The 26,364-nt window shown below is 43.1% G+C and overlaps 1 protein-coding gene across 6 annotated transcripts in view; it reads left to right on the top strand.

Annotated features, from left to right (window-relative positions):
- The window catches only part of REEP1 (receptor accessory protein 1), a 113,400-nt gene that overhangs the window by 56,007 nt on the left and 31,029 nt on the right, over positions 1 to 26,364 (top strand). For all 6 annotated transcript variants that reach the window (XM_023251848.2, XM_023251852.2, XM_023251849.2 and 3 more), the window contains exons 3-5: positions 12,493 to 12,569; positions 20,692 to 20,812; positions 23,852 to 23,965. In XM_023251848.2, the coding sequence (XP_023107616.1) occupies positions 12,493 to 12,569; positions 20,692 to 20,812; positions 23,852 to 23,965 (312 nt within the window). The remainder of the gene's footprint in view (positions 1 to 12,492; positions 12,570 to 20,691; positions 20,813 to 23,851; positions 23,966 to 26,364) is intronic.

Raw genomic sequence — 26,364 nt, 5'->3', positions numbered from 1 at the left:
GGAGGGAAAACCTGAGAGTTAAGATTAGAAAGTTTCTTGGTAAAAATGGCATCGAGACAGAGGAGCTGCGTGGTATTAGGAGAGACCCGTCTGCTTTCCCTGCACTCGTTCACACGCACTCACAATCTCACTGCCTCTCACTTGCTCTCACATGTGCTCTCACTCTCACACTCACACACACTTACATGCTCCCCGACATGTTCTCCCATTCTCATGTGCTCTCACATACACTCATGTGCTCTCACACATGTTCTCTCACTCTCACACACCCACACACACCCCTCACACCCCACACTCTCACGTGCACTCTCACACACATTCACACTCACCATTACACTCACCTCTTTTCCTCCTTTTGACCACTAAGCCCATTTATCCAAGAAAGAAACCTGGAATTGCTTCCAACTTCCACCTCCCCCTCACCACCCAGCCCTGTACACACACCTGGTTCGAGACGGCATCCCTCGTCCCTGCCCCCCTAATGATCCTTCAACCAGGCCTCTCCTCCTGTGCTGCCACTCTCTTAAATGCACTTCTCTTCGTGTTTTCCCTGGCATGTTACAGTAGCCCACTGTATTAGTTTTTTATTGACACTGTAACAAATTATTGGAATGCAGGGCCCTAGAACAACACAAAGGTATTGTCTCCCAGTGCTAGAAGTCAGGAGTGTCATGGGTCTCACTGTGTTCAAATCAAGCAGGGCTACCTTCCTTCTGGAGACTTTTTTTAAACATTTTTATTTTTATTTTTGAGACAGGGAGAGACAGCATGAACAGGGGAGGGTCAGAGAGAGGGACACACAGAATCCGAAACAGGCTTCGGGCTCTGAGCTGTCAGCACAGAGCCCGACACGGGGCTCGAACTCACGGACCGCGAGATCATGACCTGAGCCCAAGTCGGCCGCTTAACCGACTGAGCCACCCAGGCGCCGCAGGAGACTTTAGGGGAGAGTCCATTTCCTCGTCTGTCCCAGTTCCTAGAGGCCAGCCGTGTCCCTTGGCTCGTGCCCCTTCCTCCATCTTCAGAGCCAGCAAGTAGCATCTCTGACCATTCTTGCATAGTCACATCTCACTGAGATGACAGCCAAGCTCACGTCACAGGAAGGCTCTGGTGAGGAATCTGCTGCCAATGTCACCACCAGGGACACTGGCTGCCAGCTATCTGTGCCTTGGGAACATTCCCTGAAGATTCAAAAATCCTAAATGCAAGTGTTTGATTTTTTTTTTCCTAAGCCTATATAACAGGCCTTGCCTCCCACAAACATCCTCGTACTGGGAGACTTTCCCCAAATTAGAAGGCATTGGATGTTGGTAGAAAAAAACAAATATACATCTCCATGTCAGTTACCTCTTTGGCTGATCAACACCCACATTCACTCCTTTGCCCATATTTTGGCTTAAAAAAAAAACTTTCCAACAAGAGTGCTATATAATTTATGTCCTTGGCAAATCCAGATTTTTTTTTTTTTTACCTGAGTCCAGCACCAGATCCAGTATTTCTGGTAAAGCCTTCTCCTCAGACTCTGAACTTAATGTGCAGAACTCTAAAAATTAAATTAGCAAGTGAACCATCATTGACATACCCCATATACTATATGAGGGAGAGAAAGAGAATGCATAAGAATAAAACTAGTTAAAATATTTAAGTCTATACATAACACAGAAAGGAAGAAAATATGGATAGAAGCAATCGTCCTTAGTCATGCAAGTAGTCATGGGTTCATAGGTGATATTATGTATTCTGCTAAAAGATAATGTTTTAAAGGCAAACTCATGACTCTTGTACAAAAATAAAGTTGACACACGTTGAAAGTTTTACTTAACTTATTAATTAATAAGGGAACCAGTAAGGTGTTAAAAAAATAAAAACAATTCAAAGGAGATGCCAAAGAACAGACGTTATATAAGCAGGCAGGAATGATTAAATGAATTTGTTAATAGATATTCAGCTGACTTTGGGGGAGTGTGGGGAGATCAGTTGTACCTCTATGGACAAAATCATTTGCGTTGTAGTCAGTTTTCTATAACTTACAATATTTTAAATTAAAAAACAATTTTTATGTTTATTTATTTTTGAGAGAGAGACAGGGCATGAGCGGGGAGGGGCAGAGAGAGGGAGACACAGAATCTGAAGCAGGTTCCAGGCTCTGAGCTGTCAGCACAGAGCCCGACACAGGGCTCAAACCCACAAACTGTGAGATCATGACCTGAGCTAAAGTCAGACACTTAACCAACTGAGGCACCCAGGCGCCCCTACAACATTTTAAAATAGCTCAAAGATACTGAAAAACAAGACATGTAGAATCAACATAATTCAGAAGGGGGCTCTGGACAGCATCTAGCATTCTACAGGGTACCCATTCCAAAATCTTTCACCATTTTTCCTATTACTTCCTTTTTCTACCATTTAATCCATGTTCCCTTTGTCTTCAGTTAGAGCATTAGTGAGTGGGGTTCCTTATCCAGGGTGTGGCCTAAATCTTCATTCTTAGGGAATCTGAGGCCTTAGTAATCTTGCCTCTGTAAGGCCGTGGTAATGATCCACTGACTTTTACCTCTGAACAAGGCTGTACTCGCTTATATGAATGATCACACTCAGATTCCCCCCCAAGGTTCCTTAACTTCCACGCACCCTCCTTCCTGCCATGTTGTTTAGCGGCAACTCTGGTTCCCCTTGATAATCAGGATCAGTCACCCATGAAAGCCCGTGAGTCGCTTTACTGTCTATTTCCTAGGGCCATCGCGGTCCTGAAATGGCCAGGTAACAGTATAGTTTCTGCTTTCACTTTATTGGAAGCATTTGGTATTCCCAATGAAAGCATTCATCCCTCAGGTACCGTTAAGTATTAAGACACTGAGCCTGGGTGGCTCAGTCGGTTGAGCGTCCGACTTCAGCTCAGGTCATGATCTCGCAGTCGGTGAGTTCGAGCCCCGCATCGGGCTCTGTGCTGAGGCTCAGAGCCTGTGCTCAGAGCCTGGAGCCTGTTTCAGATTCTGTGTCTCCCTCTCTCTCTGACCCTCCCCCGTTCATGCTCTGTCTCTCTCTGTCTCAAAAATAAATAAACATTAAAAAAAATAAAAAAAAAAAAGCAGAACTCAGAGGTTTGAGGGCAAAGAGAAAAATGTTGTGAATCCATTAGACCAGTGATTCTCAAACTTCAGTGTGCATATGGAACGAACAGAGGGTTTTACTAAAATGCAGACGCTGATCCATTAGGTCTGGGGTGTGTCCTGAGATTCTGCATCTCTAATAAAGTTCCTAGGTGATTCCAGTGGTCCTGGTCCATGAGCCACAAATTGAGTTGCAAGGAGCTGGCAAAAGGCCCAATCATAAGAAACACCACTCTCATTTCCTTGGTCCCTGAACCTTTAGATTCTGGCTCAGCTGCGGAAGCCTGTGTTGGTTACCGGTTCATGGAAGAAACTGCATCTTCCTGGGCAGTGCATCAACCACACAGAATGCTCACTGTTCCCACCTAGTTCTCTTCCTGAACTCTCCCAAAGCTGTTGCAACACAATTTAAGGCCAGCTGCCTCAGGGCAATGGAGGCAGAGGGGTGGGGGGGGGGAGGGGGAGCATGGTAAGATCAGAGACTTCAAAAAGCATCACCCTATTAACAGTCTTGGATTTCTTTTGCTATAAAAGAAGGCTCTTGGTTAGAAAGAGTGTGGGGTGGCACGCATCAAAATGAAAAGGACACTGAGTCCACAGCTTACTCTGTGGCTGCCAGAAACATGGGGGGGGGGAAAGCAAGTCCACATGCAGAATAAATGAATGTTCCAGAAAAGACTCTCCTACTTTTTCTGTGAGGGAAGATGTCTGGTACGATGAACCTGCTCCCAGGAGTCTGGCTGAGGCCATGAGATAGGGTACCATCATAGAGGTTTTTGCTGCTGCTGGCAGCTTGGTCTCTGAGCAGTGGTTGTGGTCAGGTTGGCCTTGGTGAGAGGGATTCCACATCGCTAAGCCCCTCTGCTACCTCTGTCACTTCCCCATGGCCACTGGTTTATGAGCACATTGAACATGCCCTATCACCCTGAGGAAGGTGTCTTGCTGACATCCACAGGGCTTGTCATCTATCCTCTTGATTACCAAAAGCATCCTCTGCCATGGGGACCTTTTGGTGAGCATGAGCAAGAACCACAAATATCTAAATTCCGTGGGCCGATTCACATCATTCCTAAACCACTTCGACACCAGTCACTCAGTCTTGTTCCTTCCAGGTACCTTACTATCTAGTCGATCCTTATCTGGTGTTTTAAAAGGTACCCGGGATTTGTTGGGGGCACCTGGATGGCTCAGTCAGATAAGCGTCCGACTTCGGCTCAGGTCATGATCTGGAGGTCTGTGAGTTTGAGCCCCATGTCAGGCTCTGCTAACAGCCTGCTAACAGCTAACAGCGAATTCTGTGACTCCTTCTCTCTCTGCCCCTCCCCTGCTCATGCTCTGTCTCTCTCTGTCTCAAAAATAAATAAAGATTTTTTTAAAAATTAAAAAAATAATAAAAAAATAAAACGTACCTGGGATTTGTTTTCATCGGGTTAGGTAAGGCATGCAGACACAGAAATGACTGTCATGAAGGAAGAAGTTCTTACCATTTCCCAGAAGTAGGAGGCCCAGCGTGCCAGGGAGGGCCACATGGGGGAACACCAGGGTCTGTCAGGAGTCAGAGGGAGCCACACTCTTTATTGTGGTGTCTTTGGGAAAGCCAAGGCTAAGCAGTGTAAGCAGGTTTAGGATTGGCTAGTTTGAGTAATTTCAGTGGGTTCTGGAGTGATTAGGGCTGGGGAATATTGGCTCAATCTGTGAGAGCTCTGTGAAAGTGGGAGTTTGGAGTATGGGGTCTGGACTGGTCAGTTTGCATATGAAAGATGTGCTCCAGGGCAAGTCCTTTGCTATCTCTAAGTCTTGGCTAGTCCTGGGAGGGGCGGTCTTTCCCCAGCCAGTGAAACTTCAGATGCCAGAGGATCAGAAATACAGAAAATAAGAAAATACAGTTAATATACCTGGTGGCAGTGTAAAGGCATCACGTCAGGACATTTCTCCTTCCAGGCTAAGTGCACTGTTCAAAGTTCTGCCTGCAGGGGACTGTCACTTTTGCTACTCTCTCCAGATCACCCCTGACTGTACAGCTGTCTGCTGTGAGCTCATGCTAACAGATGGTGCAGAGTGATCTGTAAACCAGGCTCATATTTTTTCTTTCTCAGTCACAGGCATAGGTAATTCTCTGTGGGGCTGAAGCAAGGCTCGGCTATGAAAGAGCGTGTGAAAGGCTCAAGAAATATTAGTGTGGCTGGTGTAGGGGAAGGTCCAAAGATGAGGTGAGGCAAAAGTGGTGACTAAGCCTACTACCTCCCCAGCCCATGGGGGAGGCCTTTTGAAAGCTGCCAGGAGTCCTGGGAGGTAGGGTCCGATGAGCTGTGCGATCTCAGCCTGCCTTTGTGGTTCATGAAAAGTGTCTAGGCTCTGCTTCCTACCCTCTTGCTATGGTCTAGAGTCTCAGCTCCTCACCTGTCTCCTCACTCCTGAATCCTGCCCCTGACCAGTTGAGAGGGACTTCCCAGTCATGCTGTCAACGATCTATTCCTGAGTTGCTCCTGGACATTCCTTCTCAAATCAGCCTAGCTTCCTCTCTCTATTCTGGTGCTCTCTATTCTGGATGCTGGCCCACTCAGGCTTCCCCTCATCTTATAGTAAGTATTACATAGAATCCCTCAAACTTGGCAAGTTCTATTTCAAACCTTGGGGAAAAACAGCCATTACTTGGTTTCTCCATGGCATGATGGGGAAAACCATTTCCTGGTAATTTATTTATGGTTTCCATCTCTGAGTCACATATTCCATTTACCCTGTTAGTCTCACTCAGCAAATCATTCTCAGACTCTTCTTTCTGCATGACAATACTTAAAGTGAAGGAGTGCATGATGGAAACTTCTTTAGGTTAATACTTCAAGCCTCCTCTTTGCCATGGCTCCCTCATCTTTGTCCATAGTTTCAACCTCCCTTCTGAGATTTGGTCTTATCCTTTTATCAGGAACCTGTTAGGCATTCTTCTTGAATGTCCTCTCAGACTCTCCTCAACATTATGCGGCTCAACTTCCTCCCAAAGTTGCCTTTTTCTTTACTTTCTTGCTGGTGTGAGTGGCTCCATATCACACTATGCCTTAGCTTCAGTAAGCCCCTTTCCCCCATGTATACCCAGCCATCCATTCAACAGGCACTCATGGGGAACATCTATTGCCTTGCAAGCTGTCTAATTTTGTCTCTTCTCCTCAAAAAGCCACCTAAACCAGTATTTGCCAAAGTATATTCTTTCTCAACATATAAAAACCATCCTTTCTTGGGGCATCTGGGTGGCTTAGTCAGTTAAGCATCTGACTTTGGCTCAGGTCATGATCTCACAGTTCTTGAGTTCGAGCCCCACATTGGGTGAGCTTGAGTCCTGCTTCCAGTGAGCACAAGCCCTGCTTCAGGTGAGCCCCACTTCTCTCTGTATCCCTCCTCTCTCTCTGCCCCTAATGGGATTCTCTCTCTCCCTCTCCCTCTGCCCCTCAATCAATTGTACCCTCTCTCTCTCTCGAAACAAACAAACCAACAAAACCCATTGTTTCTTTTCCATTCACAAAGCCAAAATTCTAATCAAGTCATTCAAAACATATCTCTGTAGTATCTACTATGTGCCAATAATGGTTTTAAGTACTAGAGATATACTGATGTACAAGAATAACTTGTCTCCACTCTTAGGGAGCTTACAATCTAGTAATAAAATCATAGAAATAAATAGGTACTTTCAAAGCAGACTGGTAAGTGTATGACAGGGAGCATGTATGACAGCGTGGGAGGAAGAAAGGAGGGGGTACTTACTCAAACTTTGGACACTTCCTTGAGAAAATGATATTTAGGCTGAGATCTGAGGGCTGAAATCTGTAGGCAAAAGAAGGTGCACTGTTCAGAGAACTGAAAGAGGTTCATTATAATTGGAGTGAAAATTTCAAGAAAGTATTGGGGTGGAAGGGAGCTTTTTATGGAAATAATGAGGATTTCATTTATGCAAGGACTTGTAAACCAATTTAAGAACAACAACAGTAGTCTTAACAACAGTATGGCACTGTTGAAGACTTTAAAGTAGGAAGGAAAATCTCAAATTTGGATTTAAGAAGATCATTCTCACTGGAATATGGAGGATAGATTAGTAGATTTGATTAAAGGTCAGATTAGGTCAGGGGTTTAGAGACCAAGAAAAAGGCTGTAGTTCTATTCTAGATAGGAGATATTGGTGGTCTGAAGTAAGCAAATGGCAAAGGGGATGAAGAGAAGATAGATTCAACAGAAATAAGAGACAGGAAGTGACAGAACTTGATGATTGATTGGCTGTATTAAGTGAGGAATGCAGAGTTTTCCCAGGGAGATTGTCTTATTTAGAGTTAGAAGAGAATGTCTAGGACAAAGCCTTGTGGGTGAACTGGTGAACCTGAGAAGTAGCCAGAAAGTCAAGAAGGAAACCAGGACAGTTGTGGTGTTGGGGGAGCTTTTCAGGAAATGATAGCTTTGTATCCATCTGAAAGTCAAGCAAATTTAGTAAACAAACTGAAAAAGGGTCAGCTATACTCCCTTGAAGTATGTTATAAAGTGGGAACCCCAGTGAGAGCAGTATTAATTTAATGAATGTAGTGCACTGAGTAAGTGGAGGATGAGGAAGTAGACACTGTGAGTATAGATGACTCACTAGAGAAGTTTATAGCTAAGGGTTGTTTCAAGGAAAGGGATTTTTTATTGTTGTTATCATTGTCCTTTTTTTTTAAAGTTTATTTATTTTGAGAGAAAAAGAGAAAGTGGGGGCTGGGCAGAGAGAGATGGGGAGAGACAATCCCAAGCAGGCTCTGTGCTGCCAGGGCACAGATCCAGGGCTTGAACTCACAAGTGGTGAGATCATGACTTGGGCTGAAATAAAGAGTTGGATGCTTAATCAACTGAGCCACCCAGGTGCCCCTCATTGTCCTTTGTTTTTAATTGAAGATATTAAAGCATGGTTTGAGTGCTAAGAAGAAAAAGACAATAGAGTGGGAAATCAGGCTCCTGGTTGTGTATCTGGATACCATTGTTGGGAATTCCTGGATCCTGGGCCCTAGCATGCCTTGAAATGTACAGTTGGAAAGACCTTCTTTGCCCCCTACTGACAGTCCTGTTCTGCTGCAGGTACTCTTGATAACATGTAGTCTCTGACACAGTAGTTACTTTTGATGGATTAAACCAGGGTGGTTACCAGGGAACAGTCATTTTTCTGAATAAAGAAGACCTCTAAATAATCTCTTGAGCCACATGTTTCAGAATCACAACGACAATGTGCATTCACCAGAACTGCCTTTATTTTTGAAAGATATTTTTGCTGGGTATAGAATTCTAGGTTGATTTATTTTCTTTCAGCACTTTAAATACGTTATTTTATTTCTTCTGGTATTCATCATTTCCTATGAAAAGTCATCTATTGTTGTTCCCCTGTAGGTAGTATGTCTTTCCCCCCACCTCTTAAGATTTTCTTTTTCAGCAATTTTACTGTGATGTGCCTGGGTGTGGTTTTCTTTGTATTTATCTTGTTTGAGGTTTTCTGAGCTCTCTGGTTCTTTGGATTTGCTATTTTTGATTGATTCTGGAGAATTCAGTCATTATTTCTTAAAATAATTTTTATGTCCCATTCTCTTTTTCCTCTGAAAATTCCTATTCCATATATGTTAGTTCTTGATGCTGTTCCATAGGTATTGAGCCTCTGTTTTTTCCAATCTATATTTTTGTCTTATTGACTTATTGTCTTGTACTCAAGTTCACAGATCCTTTCTTTTTTTGCATCCAGTCTGCTCTTGATTCTGTTAAGTAATTTAAACAATTTCAAATATTCTGTTTTTCAGTTTTAGGGTATCATTTGGTTCTTTTTAAAGAGTTTCCTTCTTTCTCTTGAAATTCCTCATCTCTTCACTCATTATATCTACTTTTTCCTATAGATTGTTTAACATATTTATATTTTTCAAGAAAAATAATATTGAATCCTACCTTGTCCTCCTAGGATAAGTGTCTTGTTAAGTGGTGACAGAAGAAAAATTTAGGTTTCATAAAAAAAGATTTGTTAATAAGTTGTTATGTATTTGTATATCTTTTTTGGTGAGGTGTTCAGATGTTTTGCCCAGTTTTTAATTGGGTTGTTTATTTTTTATGAGATTTTTATGAGTTTAAGAGTTCTTTGTATTTTTGGATATGGGTTCTTTATCAGATATATGTATTGAAAATATTTTCTCCCACTTTGTGGCTTATCTTTTAATTATCTTAACAGTGTCTTGCAGAGCAGAGGTTTTTAATTTTAATGAAGTCCAAATTATGAATTTTTTTCTTCCGTGGTTCATGCTATTGCTGTTGTATTTGAAACGTCATTGCCAAGCCCAAGGTCACCTAGGTTTTCTTCTGTGTTATCTTCTAGAAGTTTTATAGTTTTGCATCTTCCTTTAGGCCTATGATACATTTGGAGTTAATTTTTGTGAAAGTTGTAAGACCAGTGCCTAGATTCATTCATTTATTTATTCACTCATTTTCTTATTCACTTACTAATTTACTTATCTTTTTATTTCATGTGATGTCCAGTTGTTCTAGCACCATTTGGGGGAGAAAAAAACCACTATTCTTTCTCCATTGAATTGCCTGTGCTGCTATGTCAAAGAACGATTAACTATACTTATAGGGTCTATTTCTGGGCTCTCTATTATATTTCTCTATTCTAAAAATAGATCTATTTATTCCTTTAGCAATAACACTGTCTTGATCATTGTAGCTTTATAGTAAGTCTTGAAGTCAGATAGTGTCAGGCCTACAACTTTGTTCTTCTTCAGTATTATGTTGGCTATTCTTGGTCTTTCACCTTTCCAGATAAACTTTAGAATCAGTTTGTTCACATCTACAAAAGGATTTGCTGACATTTTGATTTAGATTCATTGAATCTATAGATTAACTGGGGAGGAACTGACATTTTGATAATATTGAGTCTTCCTGTCCCTGAACATAGAATATGTCTCCATTTATTTAGCTCTATTTTGATTTCTTTCTTCAGAGTTTGTAGTTTTCTTCATATAGATCTTTTATATATTTTGTTAGATATATTCTCAAGAAATTCATTTTTTTGCTGCTAATGTAAATGATACTGTTTTTTTTAACTTTCAAGTTCCATTTGTCCAGATGTTTAGAAATGCAATTGACTTTTATATATTAACCTTATATCCTGTAATCTTGCTATAAGGTTATGTTACATTCTTGTAAAGAATGTTGAGTTTTGTTCTAGTAGGTAGTTAAACTCATCTTAATCTTATGGCAGCTAAATTTTACATTTTATTGGGGCAAGGGTATTTCAGTTTTGTCCATAGTCTTAGAGCTGATCTCTTAGTCCTGGGATGTAATGTTTCTTCCTAAGGTATGGCCTTTTAGATGTTTCAGTGGAGATTCTTGAATGTTTACCAAGTTCCTCTAACTTGGCAGGACTTGAACTCCAAACTCTGTTTCTACTATAGTGGGGTGAAATTAAATTTCTGCTCAACTTTTTCAGCTTTCCATCTTTGTTTTTTCTTTTTAAAAAAAAAATTTTTTTTAACATTTATTTATTTTTGAGACAGAGAGAGACAGAGCATGAATGGGGGGAGGGCCAGAGAGAGAGGGAGACACAGAATCTGAAGCAGGCTCCAGGCTCTGAGCTGTCAGCACAGAGCCTGATGCGGGGCTTGAACTCACGGACCGTGAGATCGTGACCTGAGTGAAGTCGGACGCTCAACCGACTGAGCCACCCAGGCGCCCCCATCTTTGTTTTTTCTCAGAAACCTTGGAGTATTACCTGATTCTGTGCAATTCAGGGGCCAGGCAAATATTTAAAGGGAATTTATATGTGGATTTTGTGTCCTGCCCCCTTATAGCATCCCTGTCTGTGATTTTTTCCCTCTCAATTTCCAACATTTCTAGGGTCTCAAATTTCATTCTGCAGTTCCTCAGGCAAAAAGATAATGAGTTTCTTCCTGGGGCACCTGGGTGACTTAGTCAGTTAAGTATCCACCTCTTGATTTTGGCTCAGCTGATGATTTCATGGTCATGGGAACTAGCCCTGTGTTCAGCTCTGCACTGGGTATGGAGCCTGCTTAAGATTCTCTCTCTTCCTCTTCTTTTGCCCCTTCCCTGTTCATGCACATGTGCATGTCACTCTCTTTAAAAAAAAAAAAAAAGACAGAAAGAAAAGAAAAAGAAAAGGACTATGGGTTTCTTCTTGAGTTCTATCTGCCCCATGATTTGCCAGCTGGGGATTGTTCCCAGCCACATTAACACGGATCTATCCTGGTATGGTTTCCTTATTTTAAGAGTTAAATCCCTTCCAGTTTCTGCCAACTTTTGATAGTTTCCTAGTACCTTCAAACAGTTGTTTTTAAATATTTTGTTTAGGGGTGCCTGGGTGACTCATTCAGTTAAATACCCGACTTTGATTCAGGTCATGATCTCACAGTTCATGAGTTTGAGCCCCACATTGGGCTCACTGGTATCAGCGCAGAGCCTGCTTCAGATCCTCTGTTCCCTTCATTCTCTGCCCCTCCTACACTTGTGCTCTCTCTCTCTCTCTCTTTCAAAAATAAGCAAACATTAAAAAAATTAAATATTTTGTTTAGAGTTTGTTATCATTGTTGGCAGGAAAGCTAGTCAAATACCTCACTCCACCATGACCAGAAACTAGAAGGAGAAGACTAAGGAATTTGGACTTTATTCTGCAGTCTGGAATATTTTAAGTTAGGGAGTAGTCTGATAAGTTTTTGGTTTGGGGAGATTAGTATAGAGGTTGTTTATAGGATGGGTTGGTGGGAGCGGGGGGAAGCCCTAAGACAAAGGAAGCAGTTAGAAGACTCTTGGCAGTAGTTCAGGAGATAGGTGACGAAGACTCTACTGGGGGAGAGAGGCAGTTGAAATGGATAGAGATGTTCACGTGGGAGAGACTTTTTTAAAAAGATCCAGTTTCTGTGAGGAGTTGAGAGACTTTTCCACAGGAAAGCTTTCTTAAGTGACCACCATTACATTCCAGAAAGTCTCATCTGGTTAAAGTTCTTTCCAAAGTGTGTCTCTCCAGTGTAAACTCTGGAGAGTTCACTAACCTGGTGTTAGTCTTGGAAAAAATGGCCTAACTGAATCCTGAGTCATTCCTGGTCTGCAGGTCCCCCTAGCTTACCTGAGGGCTACTGAAGGTCACCCAGAGACTACTTGGACCTGGAGCCCGGATCACTTGTGGAAAAAGTGTGTTTGCCTCCAGACCCAAGGCCTGGAGTGGAACTGGACACGGGCTATGGAAGAATAGGGAGAAGGGGTTACAAATGCTGGATACACTACCGGAACATACCTCATTGTCCACTTTTTCTTCTTCTTCTTGATGTTGGGCAGCTGGCCATTTAGCCCTGACGTTTTCTACTAGCTTTGTTGCTTTCTCTTTCAACAGGTCAAATGGATGATGTACTGGATTATATTTGCACTTTTCACCACAGCAGAGACATTTACCGACATCTTCCTCTGTTGGTAAGTTACTCCAGGAACTGGGACTTTTCAAGGGAAGATGTTGCCTTGTGTCAGTGGAGAGATGGGAAAGGTCTGAAAGCAGTCTCAAACCTTACTTCAGAACAGAAAAGCAAGTGCAGGATGTTAACTGGGATATTTTTAATAAATTAGTCTATAAAGTCTTCAAGTAAATATTTATTCAGTGACTTTATAAGAGCAGGTATTTTTCTTAAAATACAATGATATAATGATGGACAGAATAAGGAGTTCCTCAGTTAATGGAGTTAGTAAAGAAGCATTCAGATGTCAAAAAAAGGCAAAGAAAGCAGTATACAAAAGTTTCTCCTTAACTAATAAAACTGGGTTTCTTTCAAACACCATTCACTCTTGCCATAACTACTATTTGCAGCTGTATGTACTTTTTAAATATTTATTTAAATATTTCTTTCTTTTTTAAACAATGATATTATAGTATATGTAACGGTTCTCACTTTGCTTATTAAATTTATTTTTTAAACACTTTCGTATAAGCATAAATAGATCTACATATTTTTTCCATGGCCACATGGAATTTCATGGTATAGACAGACCATAATTTATTTAATCAATCCCCTTTGGATGAAAAAAATTTTCCCTTTATAAACAATGCAGCTATTACAGCAATGGAGCAAGTAAAAATTGTAAGCTGGGTCTGTGTATTGATATACTGCATCTTCTTAGGTGAGAGAGACTATGAATAATATATAGTATCTTATTTACATTGAAAGGGCCTGGGTTTCTCTGTACATATGTGAATATATACTAAAAGCAGTTTGGAAATACCCATCAGTTAACCAGAGGTAGTTTTGCAACTTGGAATCATGGGGTTGGTTTTGTATTAGCTGTTTTGCATGAATGTTATACCATGATCAGTTATCGTCGGAGAAGATAGTAAAAATATTTCCATTTTGGAGAAAGTCCATACCCAAAAAGGAGCAGTATGAATTTATTCTCCAGGATGTCACAGGCCAAGGGCCAGACCTGAACACCGTTTCTGTGAATCCTATTTGGTTTTGTTTTTTTAAGTTTATTTATTTATTCTCCAGCACAAGCTGGAGAAGGGCAGAGAGAGAGAGAGAGAGAGAGAGAGAGAGAGAATTCACACAGCACAGAGCCTGATGCAGGGCTCAAACCTGAGAACCATGAGATCATGACCTGAGCCAAAACCGAGAGTCAGATGCTTAACCAACTAAGCCACCCAGGCGTCCCCTGTGAATCCTATTTTGAATCAGTGGTCTTAATGACCTTAGTATATAGTTTTTTCCCTGAGGGATCCCAGCTTTCACTTCCACTGGGAGAAATAGATGTCTTAACCATTGTGGCCTCAAGCTGTAGGGAAGAAATGTGGATTACTTAATTTAACAAGTTTGTGCCATCCTGCACTGCCCTGCACCCAGATAAATAACAGACTCAGGATGGGGCTGAGTCTCTGGGAGTGAAGAAAGAGCTCTGCTGAGCTATTTTTCATCTTCCCCAGGTCCAGGGGCTGGCAGTACGAGTCAGACCCCATATTGTTCAGAGCTGCATTGGGGAGGCTCTTGTGTCCCATGGAGATGAGAACAACAGGCTAGGCCCAGTGAAGGACTGTATAGTCATTTAAGCATCATGGCTAGCACCTCATGGCTAAGTCTTCCCTCTTAACAATGTCCTGTGCCTGGTGCTGAGTGGCCTCCTGTCCTCCTATCCCTCCTCATGAACTTCAAGGGGGATAGTGTTAGTCTTACGAGCTCTTTCTCAAGGACATCGGCATTTCAGTCTCACTGCTTTTGACTAAGTGAAAATCCAGTCTAATGATGGATGTGCCCCTCCCTGGTAGCTGGACTATGTTTTTACCCATGGCCCCGGAACTTTAGAGTTTCATAACTAATAAATGCTTAGCAACTATTTCTGGAGTTGATTTGATTTTGATTTTGGGAAGTATATTAGCTTTCCATTGCTGCTGTAACAAACTGTCACAAATTTAGGAGCTTAAAGCAACAGAAATGTATCATTTCAGTTTCAACGTTTTTGTTTTTTTTTTTTGGGGGGGGGACAGAGAGAGACAGAGCATGAACGGGGGAGGGGCAGAGAGAGAGGGAGACACAGAATCAGAAACAGGCTCCAGGCTCTGAGCCATCAGCCCAGAGCCCGACGCGGGGCTCGAACCCACGGACCGCGAGATCGTGACCTGGCTGAAGTCGGACACTTAACCGACTGCGCCACCCAGGCGCCCCTCTTGTTTCAGTTTCTATGAGTCAGAAGTCCAGGTAGAATCAACTGAGTCCTCTGCTTAGGGACTCACAAGGCCAAAATCGGTGTGGGCCAGTCTGGGCTCTTATCTGGAGACTTGGGGGGAGAGTCTACTTCAGGCTCATTTTGATTGTTGGCAGAATTCAGCTCCTTGTGGCTGTAAGACTGAGGTCCCCATTTCCTTGGCGTGCCTCCTTTCGTCTTCAAGCCAACAATGGCGTGTCAATCCTTTTCATGCTTCAAATCTCCGCCTTCTGCTACCAGCCAGAGGAAGGTCTCTGCTTTTGCTTTTAAGGGATCATGTTATTAGATTAGGCCTACCCCAATAACCCAATATAATTTCCTATTTTAAAGTCAGCTGATTAATAATCTCAGTTACATCTTCAGAATCCCTTTTACCATGTTAAGGGAACAAAGTCTGGGAGTAACATCAGAATGAGAAAGTCATAGGACCAAAATTCTGCCTACCACAGGAGGGCCTCTGATACCTGGTGTATTGGGCATGTGTGCACAGGTATTAGTAGAATCCCTCTCTTCCTGATCCACGTGGAGGCCTCATCTGGCCCATCTTAGTGGTAGCTGCCCAGGCGGCTTATGGGTGGGAAGTGAAGGTGTTGCCCATCTCCTGGCCCCCCTAGTGCTGCTTCTGCAGGGAAGAGATTGGGAACCTCCCCTGCCGGCTTTATCCTACAGCCTGGTCATGCCCTCAGACTGCTTTCTCTTTTTCTGCCAACCTCCAGCCATTATAGGTCATAGTTGTCTTCCGGCAGAATCTTCGTAATCCTTCCTCCTTCTTGCTCTGGGAATGGCGCAGAACAGGCTGATCACACAGACAGAGCCCTATTTCCCTTTCAGGGATATGGACACCAGCTGAGCAGCTCTGACCTCTCTTTATAATGAGAGAGAAAGAGAGAGATTGCTGTTTTTCCTGGAAGCACCTTCTGGCTTCCTGGGGAGCATCGTTAACTTTGGTTCACTTCCAGGACTGGAGATGGCCCCGCACTCCTCACTCATCCTCACTCCTCTCTCTCCGCCCCTCCCCTGGGGCAGTTTTCTCTTCATAGTTAAGACTTTCTATCTTGATGTAAACGGCAATTATATATGGTCACAGAACAGATAGACGGTGGCTTGCTTCATAATTTCTACAGGTGATTTAATTTAGTTTTTTTTTTTAACAATTATAAAATACTATATCACATGGCAAAATGAAATTGAAACAGTACACTAAAAAGTAAGTCCCTCCTCTCTTCAGGCCTTCAGTCTGTCTCCCCAGGGGCACCCCTGTTAAAAGTTACTTGTGTTCTCTTCCAGAAATTTTCTATACCCATTAATTGCATGTATTTTGACAATTCCATCCCTTGTCCAACCCTCTTAGAAAATAGCTATGGGAATGCGAGCTGGTACAGCCACTCTGGAAAACAGTATGGAGGTTCCTCAAAAAACTAAAAATGGAACTACCCTACAACCCAGCAATTGCACTACTAGGCATTTATCCACGGGATACAGGTGTGCTGTTTCTTTTTTTTTTTTTTTTTTTTAATTTTTTTTTTTCAACGTTTATTTATTTTTGGGACAGAGAGAGACAGAGCATGAACGGGGGAGGGGCAGAGAGAGAGGGAGACACAGAATCGGAAACAGGCTCCAGGCTCTGAGCCATCAGCCCAGAGCCTGACGCGGGGCTCGAACTCACGGACCGCGAGATCGTGACCTGGCTGAAGTCGGACGCTTAACCGACTGCGCCACCCAGGCGCCCCAGGTGTGCTGTTTCAAAGGGACACGTGCACCCCCATGTTTATAGCAGCACTATCAACAGTAGCCAAAGTATGGAAAGAGCCCAAATGTCTATCGATGGATGAATGGATAAAGAAGATGTGGTATATATATATACAATGGAGTATTACTTGGCAATCAAAAAGAATGAAATCTTGCCATTTGCAACTACGTGGATGGAACTGGAGGGTATTATGCTAAGTGAAATTAGTCAGAGAAAGACAAAAATCATATGACTTCACTCATATGAGGACTTTAAGAGACAAAACAGATGAACATAAGGGAAGGGAAACAAAAATAATATAAAAACAGGGAGGGGGACAAAACAGAAGAGACTCATAGATATGGAGAACAAACTGAGGGTTAGTGGAGGGGTTGTGGGAGGGGGGATGGGCTAAATGGGTAAGGGGCATTAAGGAATCTACTCCTGAAATCATTGTTTCACTATATGCTAACTAATTTAGTTGTAAATTTTAAAAAATAAAAAATAAAATAAAAAAAAAAGCAAAGGGACAGAAATCTTTTGGAGGTGATGGACATATGTACTTCCTGTGGTGGTGGTATCATGGGTATATGCCTATGTCCAAACTCATCAAAATGTATACCTTAAATATGTGCAACTTTCTGTATATTGAGGATAATAAGGTTGGAAAAAATAATAGCAATAAAAAAATAAAACAAAAAAATAAAATAAAATAAAATAAAACTGAAAAAAAATAGCCCTCAGGAGTGTGAAAGTGTAACATCAGAAGGGTGGAAGTCTGTACCTCCCACATACACCCAAGAGCTATGCACCTGCACCTAGGGGAGACAGTACATCCTAGAGTTCTGGACAGTTCAAGGGTTAATCATTAAGGAATGATCAGGGTCCTTCTCCACTTCTTGGTGAAGGCTGGGACTGTGGTAGATCAGTTGGAAAGTGACCTGGTTGGTGGTGATTGCATTGGTGGAACCAAGTGGGCCCAAGGTGTCTGCGAAACACAGGGTCTGAGTGGCTCAACTGGGAGCCCCTTATGATACCTGATGAGGGCCTGGTGCGATAATTCCAGAGGCAGTTTGAGATAATCCCCAAAGTATACTGTTAATTGCGTGTTGGGGTGGGGGGTGGGGGGGAAGGGGTTATAGAATGTTAATGTGTATATTTGGGGGGGTGATAAAGGAGCCATATATACCCACACGATTTTATTTATTTATTTATTTATTTATTTATTTATTTATTTTTAAAAATTTTTTTTCAACGTTTATTTATTTTTGGGACAGAGAGAGACAGAGCATGAACGGGGGAGGCGCAGAGAGAGGGAGACACAGAATCGGAAACAGGCTCCAGGCTCTGAGCCATCAGCCCAGAGCCTGACGCGGGGCTCGAACTCACGGACCGCAAGATCGTGACCTGGCTGAAGTCGGACGCTTAACTGACTGCGCCACCCAGGCGCCCTACCCACACAATTTTATATCTTAGGCATCTGAAGTTTACTACTGATAATGATTTTGATTTTGGAAAAGGGACTAAGGGTCTGGGATGGGAAGGAGATTCTTTGTTGTATACTCCTCTGGATATTTGGATTTTTAAAACTATATATGCATGCATTACCTGTTTTGAAAAAAACACATCTTTTGCATAAACAACAAAAGCACTGCCGTGTGACAGATCCTTTGGGATTATGTGTGTATTTTGTGTTGATGCCTGAGCTTGCTAGATTCATTTGCTTTCCCCTTGGGGTTGGCAAATACTTGTTTCCAAGACAAAATTTCCTCCATTATTAATCACTAGAGTGTTCAAGTGTGGGAGAATCATGCCTCTGTTCCTTCAGCCTCTTGTCTGTGATGGCTGTGAAACATTCAACAATCTCGACATGACAGTGTTCTCGAGTTGCTGAGGGAATATCCAGGAAGAGCCTGCCAGAGGCAGAAGAAGGCAGACCAGAGACCTGGATGAGGAAAGCAGAGTGGGTGGAGCTGCTGATTTGGGGGTCCTGTGTGAGACTTGAAGGCTCTGGACTGACTTGCCAGAAATTGCTCTTCATTTTCAGCTCCCTTGGTGGGGGAAGGGGGGCTGGGAAAGAAGGTACATGGGAGGAACTTACTTTTCTGATTCTTCAGACTAGCACAGGTGTCCTTTTCCCTCAGAGTATCATGTTTTAAGGGTACCCAGGATTTGTTTTCATCAGGTATGGTGAAACGCATAGATGCAGAAATGACTGTCATGAAGGAAGAAGTTTGTTAAAATCACAGATCCCTAGAAACTGGAGGCACAGCACACCACGAGGTCAGTCAAGAGGCAGAAGTAGGAAGTGTGGGCAAGAACCTTTATTGTGGTTTCCATGGAAGGAGCACGCAAGGCAGAGTAAACATGTTTAGGATTAGCTGGACTGAATAATTTCAGGGGGCTCTGGGGTGAAGGGGCTGTCCTTTGGTGGCTGGGACCTGGCCCTGGGATGGTGAGGGCAGCTGGAGAGTGGCCCAGAGTGTGAGCTCACAAAAGAGGTGGTAGGGGTAAGGGCTCTGGATTGGTCAGTTTGCATATGAAAGGCTTGCTTGTGGGCAAGTTGTTTCCTATCTTTGGGAATTGGCTAATCCCAGGAGGGGCACCCTCTCCAGAGTCAGCAAGGACCCAAGATGCCAAAGCATCAGAATATAGAAAACAAAAAAGACATGGTATCAGTACACATCAGGACAGCCAAGTGTTGTTGCACAGGTGTTCATAGAGCAAGATACCTGGCCAATGTGGCAAGTGGGGCTAAAGTTCAAATGAAGGCTCGTTCACTAGTCGTGTGCTCACAGGTCTGCATCCAGTTGAGGGGTGGCTTTTTCTTATATATACAAAGGCACCATGTGAGCTGGCGGAGACCCATTATAGCACTTGTCTCAGGTTGCTATTCTGTATTATTTGTGATTATTTGATCAAACTGTTTTCCTGACTGGACTATCAGTTCCAAGGGTGCAAGAAAGTCTTGTCTGTTTCCCGCTAGACTAAAAGCTCCAAGAGAGCAGGGATCAGGTCTTCTTTATTCACCATTGTCTACACAGTGCTCAGCACAAGCTGACACTTGTTGGTGCTGGTCAGTGTTTCTGTGATGCATAAATGAATAGTGTGCAGGACTTCAGACTCTGGAGTTGTATGTTACCTGCACCCTGAACCCTTCTTTCTTTTGGCACCAAAAAGATCAAGCTCTTTTTGCCTGCCGTCGACTTACGCAGGGTGAGTAGCATCCTTTTTGCTGTCAAGAATTTGGCTCCTGTCCCAGCCAAGAAGGGGAGGCTTTTATTCTCAGTCTGAAGATTCTTTGTCAGCTCCTCCCTGTTATAAAGCCTTCAGGTGCTTGTGCTTTCTTGGCCACAAGTGAAGAGTGAGTGACTGGATGTAGGGCACAGAGGAACATGACCTTCCGAACCTACAGGCTGTGGCCGGAGCCCCAGCTCCAACCTAAACAAGCAGAACCCTGCAAGAAACACGAGCAGTTGCCAGGCATAGCCCGCAGGGTGATGGCTGGAGACAACCTGGATCCCTGTCTGGCTTTGACAAAAAATGAAAACAAGAACAGACTTTCCAAAGAAGCCTTGGGGGGCGCCTGGCTGCCTCAGTCAGTAGAACATGTGGCTCTTGATCTTGGGGTTGTGAGTTTGAGTCCCATGTTGGGTATAGAGAGTACTTAAAAAACTTAAATCTTTAGGGGCGCCTGGGTGGCTCGGTCAGTTAAGTGTCCAGCTTCGGCTCAGGTCATGATCTCACGGTATGTGAGTTCGAGCCCTGTGTCAGGCTCTGTGCTGACAGCTCAGAGCCTGGAGCCTGCTTCGGATTCTGTGTCTCTCTCTCTCTCTGTCCCCTCCCCTGCTCACATTCTGTCTCTCTTTCTCCTTCAAAAATAAATAGACGTTAAAAAAAATTAAAAATAAATAAAAATAAAATCTTTTAAAAAAAATAGAGGCCTTGGGCTTTTGCTCTGTGTTTGCAAGTGTACGCGTATAGCTTCATGGGTGGAGAAAGGAGGAATCTGGGAGCCTTGCAGCCTTGGGCAGGCACGAGAGGTGCTGGGCTCGTCCTTCATAGGCCCAGGCAGTGTTGCTGAGAACCTAACAGAACGTGTATTTTCTCATCTCTCTCCAGGTTTCCATTCTATTACGAACTAAAAATAGCATTTGTCGCCTGGCTGCTGTCTCCCTACACAAAAGGCTCCAGCCTCCTATACAGGAAGTTTGTACATCCCACGCTGTCTTCAAAAGAAAAGGTAATTTATGCTGCTAAGCCTTTGTCACTCCTTCCAGCGAGTAAAAAATTTAAAAGTGATAAGTAAAAAGGACAGAGTGTTTTATTGTAGGGGACCCTAGATTGTCCCATATTTGCCCCCAACAATTTGTTCCTTCTAATCTTCTTTTTAATCTATTTTTTGACATGTTTAGAAATAGTGGTGAAATCCTCAAAAAGATGTTATTTATCATTACTTGCTAAAAAACATTTGCGTACCTTGCAACAAAAAACAACAAAAGATTTGCTCATAATTCAACTCCCTAAACTGAATTTCCTTCTTTTTATCATGCTCAGCTCCTGTCCTTCTATAGATCTTATTTTTACATAGACTATTAAAAATCACTTTTAAAACTTAACATAGAAAAGTGGAGGCATAAAGAGATTAAATGCCTTGAGCGTGTACCCAGGCAGCTACCAACAGAGAGGGGAAGATAATAAATTTCTTGTGCAGGGTTGCTTTATTGTTCGGTGATACAATATGTGTTACCAGTGGAATCCCTGCTGTTTTTGTAATTATTGGTTGGTAAGTACTAATGAGAACAGTCATAATAATTTGTTCATGCTGTTTACCTTTTGTGTTTATTTTGTGTCAAAGTACTTCACAAACATCTTGGCAATGAAAATATAGATTTGTCTAATGTCAGAGATGGGAAAAATAAGACAGGGGAAAATTGCAGGAAAGGGTCAGTAATAAGTAAGAATTCAAGTAAGAATTACAACTTATATCTCTTGAAAAGAAATTTAATTCTAAGCTTCTTATAAGACAATGTCACTGTCTGTAAGATGATTTTTTGTTTAACATCTCCGCTGAACTTAATTTGCTGGATTTGCTTTCAGTGACTTGTTCTATAGATTTTGGGTTTTTTTTTTTTTAAGGTTTCATACAATAATGAATGCAAAGTCCATTATCCATTACCTCTGCCTCACTAATTTGTTTTGGTAACTTCTTTTTTATGGATAGCAGTCTATTAAACCTTTCTTTAAAATAAAATTTTAAGTGAACCAAAAAAAAAAAAAACCCAAATACCTAAAAACAACAAAAACACTTAATATGCATATAATATTTGTGTCTGAGATCTTAAACATGTTTGCACATAAGCCGTTTGTACTTGATCTTGATTCATGATTCATGAACACCACAATACATAGAGATGGATTTCTTCTTTTGACTTCTTGTCTTAGAATAAATTGCCAAGGGTGGGATTATTGAGCCCAATATTGTATCATTCATTAATTATATTACATGACCTTCTAAACTGATTGGGATATGATTCTTAACATAAAATAGGAGCACTGTAGGTGGCTTTGTATATCAATTTCTGTTGTCTCTGAAAGTTGAGTACTTTGGACTTCTCAGGGGAAGCTTTGAGGGAACATGTTAATTGCATGAGCAGACTACTATAGACATTTCTGAGAACCCTTTTAGGAACTAGGATACAGCACTGCCTGTCTCAGAAGGGTGGGTTTTGAGGAATAGGATCTCCCTCTTCCTCTGGTTGTCAAATCCCTACTCTTTCCGTTTCCCTTTCCCCAGATGCTGGGCTCACCCTGAAGCCACCAATCTAATTTCCATTGAAGTGAAGGTGGCTGACTTAAGAGCTGCCAAGAATCTCTACCAGAGTCAGTCAGGGGTCACAATGAAAACTTAGTGTGGTGACTTCCTGGGGAAGCCTTAAACCAGGAATGCACAGGGGTTGACTCACCCACGATATGCCTCAAAGCAAAGGAAATGCACTAATGTGCTGAACTTCAAATGAGCCTGAGGCCAGGTGTCGTTGTGTTACTGAACTCCGAAATGAGCTACTGTAAGTTACAAAACAGCTGTTCTCCTGCAACAGTGATAACAACCCAGACGTAACAAACAGAAAGAAAAAGCCAGCGTTGAAGCAGATCTAAAGTAAACCATTATTTTTGCCCCTGAAGGAGAGAGACTTCAATCCTTTTTCCAACCTCCCTCTTACCCTGGGGATGATGCTGCATGACTTCTCATCTTTGCTTTTATTTCATTATCTGTAAAATGATCTCCCTTATCAACAAAAATAGCACTAGTAGCTCTTTCTGTGTCCTAATATCTCCCCTCAATATCTTACATGGAGAGGTATTTGGATATAGTATTTAATAGTTACAGAATAGTAGAATTTTATTTTATTAAAGTTTATTTATTTTGAGAGAGACAGAGAGAGAGAGAGAGAGAGAGAGAGAGAGAGAGAGAGAACACGTGCAGGGGAGGGGCAGAGAGAGAGAGGGAGAGAGAGAATCCCAAGCAGGTTCCATGCTGGCAGTGCAAAGCCCAATGCGGGGCTCGATCTCACAAACCATGAGATCATGACCTGAGCCGAAATCAAGAGTCAGACTGACTGAAGTACCCAGGCACTTCTTAAGAATTGTAGAATTTTAGAACTGCAAGGGCCTGATCCCCTTGAGATAGAAAGATGACAGTGGTTCTCACTCCATTGAAACCAGCCACTGTGTTAGATACTTTACTGGAATGATCTCATGTAATCCTCCCCGTGCTCCACCAATTAGGTACTGTCACTGTCCTCATTTTTCAGAAGGCTAAATAAACACTTGCCAAAGCCTGACAACCAGTTAGTGGCAGGTCTCAGGTTAGAGGCTTCATTCTTGGCATTCTCTCCACCCAGTTCCTTCAGTGTCCTATAGGATGGCTGTGTGTGGAATGCACGCCTGTCCACATCCAGGACCCCTGGAGCCTCCCTGGGAGGTTAGAGGGCTTCAGGAACAATCGTAGGGTGTTGCTAGAAGGAAACCTTCCTGGGTCGGTAAATGGCTGTTTTTTCAAAATTCCTTTTTTACTTCCCTGTATCTCTTTTGTTTCCTTCCTTTCTCCCGTCTACCTTCCCCTCTCTGAACGCACACCCCAAAGTGCCAGTGACTTTTCAGTCCCAGTGAGAATCCGTGATTGGGCAAGCTGCCAAGCCCAGTGTTCAGGAGAAGGGAGAAAGAACAGAGATTTGTTTGAACCTTCCAACTCAGTGTGCCTCCGTTTTTCCTTCAACAGGAAATCGATGATTGCCTGGTCCAAGCAAAAGACCGAAGTTATGATGCCCTTGTGCACTTTGGGAAGCGGGGCTTGAATGTGGCGGCCACAGCAGCCGTGATGGCTGCTTCCAAGGTACTGTGTGGGGCCCTGAGCACTACAACCATGGGATGATCTCGACCCTGTCAGCATGCCCTGCTTCACCCACACAAATGGGACAGGGCAGGCTCAGGACCAATCAGGGATTCCTCATCTTTTTGGGGGGTCCCTTTGAAAATCTGATGGAAAAAATAGTGAATCTCGCCCCCGGAAAATTGTGTGTGCGTGCACACACACGCACAAATGATGTATGCGATATTAAGAGTTTCCCAGAGCTCCTGAAACTCATTGTGGGTCCCAGATTAAGAACCTCTGACTGAGTTGAAGCTAAAGCCTGGGAGAAAGAGAAAATGAAAAGGGAGGGAGGGAGTTCTTCTCTACAATTTCCCAGGGTGCACTGGGAGAGTCACCTACACTCAAAATAGCCAGGTGGGGAGATTACCTGAGTGAGTGGGTGCGCTCCAAGCTCATGTGGCCCACCTGACCTGAGGGAAGGAACCCAGGGTCCCAGAGGAGGTGAGTGGTACAGACATGGAGGAGGAGGATGCCTGTAGCAGCCGCAATTAACACTGAAGGAGGTTCAAAGTAAACTCTGGTCTGTGATGTAAGCATCACTTCTCTTTTCCATCCAGCCCCATTCATGTCCTCTGTGTTCCTTCTAGCTTCTTCTCACGTCACGTTCTCCTTGTCATTATGTCCATTTCTCGTTGTGTGCTCAGCCCTGAAAAATTCGATTGGTAGACATCTTCCCTCAGAGTAAATTCAGGAGATGGCCTTGTGTTTCCTGGTGACAGTCCCTTACCCCCAGTCCAAATGTGGAGTAGGGGTCTACAGTCGGCTGGGGATGGAGGAGAGGCAGTTATGCTAATGTTTGGGCAGACACACTGACTGGGAAGTGAGTTGTATGAGCAAAGGGAAGCTATGTGTCCTAGGTGGTGGTGTGAGTGTTGTAGGCAAGGGGGCAGACTTGTGAAAGGCTTTGGAAGAGGTCAGTTGATACCGACCTTGGTGCTCCATGGGCTCTGAGTGGATGGTGGGATGGAGCATGTTGACAGCCAGGATCAGGGGCCCGAGCTGGGTTTTCTATGTCCTGACCCAAGAGAAGCACAGTAGGAAGAAAGACTTACCCACTGGGGCTGAACATTTGTTTGAAAAGTACTGCTACCTGAAGTTAAGGAGTTCTACAGACAAAGGTTGGGAGAAAGAGAAGGGACACCAAAACGGAATGATTCCTATTCAGAGAAGGACCGGCTCCTTCTATAACAGAACTGTAGTGAGGTGTCCCTCTTAGTCCAATCGTTGCTGGCAAGGTGATGGATCCCAGTGAGTATCTTTGGAGGGGACATTCTGCTGTGGTATCCCAAGGAGATGTGTCAGGATTTACAAAGAGCAGCGAATGCCAAGATCCTTCTATTTGAGATGTAACCATTTTGTGCTTTCCTTTTTTAAGCTGAAAGATAAGAGAACTCTGACTTGGTAAATTCTTAAGTCATCAGGGCAACTTTGCAACACAAAGCTCCAGAAACCTTCTGTCAGTTCCTCTCTCCACCCCATCTCCTCTGCTTCTGAAGCCTGAAGAAAGATGGGTGCTGCTGTTTCCTCAGCTCAGTCATAGAGCATAAGTGCGGTATATTTATCGGGTTGGCTCAGTGTGGTTCAGTGTATGGCTCAGCCATACAACTGCGTGTGTGTAAATTTTATTCCGATGGTAATTCTGTAGGGCCGTCCTTTTCCAGGTCTGCCTCAAGCTGGAGCCTCCAGAGTCTTGATACCATCTTGGCGAGCCGCCACCAGCCCCTCAGACCATGCGGGGAACCCCGTGAGCCCAAGCCTCCAGCCGGGCACCTTACAACAACTAAACGTGAAGGAAGCTCCAGCAATCTGAAACTTGCCTCAGGAAATAACCGCTCACTAGTTCTTTCTAGTTGTGCTCAAGTCGTGAGGATGCCCGCTTCCTGTTGAGTTTGTTTCAGATGAGAAAGTTTTCTGCCTTTTGGGGGCTTTGCTTTTCCTCTCTAAATATAAATATCTTAAGGGAGAAAACACATCTTGTCTTCTAAAAATAATGCCCTCTATTTTTGAAACAGATGTGGAATCCAGTCTGGCTGAGGAGTAAATCGGTGGTTTCCACAGCAACAATGGATCGCTCTAGGCAGGGGTCAAAGGATGATGACTCACCAGTGAGTCCAAATCTGGCTTTCATGTCCAAACCACCTGGGAAGCTTTGTTTTTATTTTTTTAATAGATTCTCAGATGTGCTGATTCAGAATCTCAGGCAGTAGGCTCAATCTGTATTTTTAACAAGTTGCCCGGATGATTGTTAAACAGCCAGTTCTGAACAGGTCACTGCCTGAGGCCCCATCCAGAACCAGAAATGCACAGGTGATTAGGGTTAAAACACTTAACTTCTTTAACATTCCTGGGATGCAGATTTG

Source organism: Felis catus, chromosome A3, assembly GCF_018350175.1.
Source record: "Felis catus isolate Fca126 chromosome A3, F.catus_Fca126_mat1.0, whole genome shotgun sequence".
Taxonomy (NCBI): domain Eukaryota; kingdom Metazoa; phylum Chordata; class Mammalia; order Carnivora; family Felidae; genus Felis; species Felis catus.
Note: the sequence above shows the minus strand (reverse complement) of the source record. Positions and strands in the feature narration are given on the sequence as shown.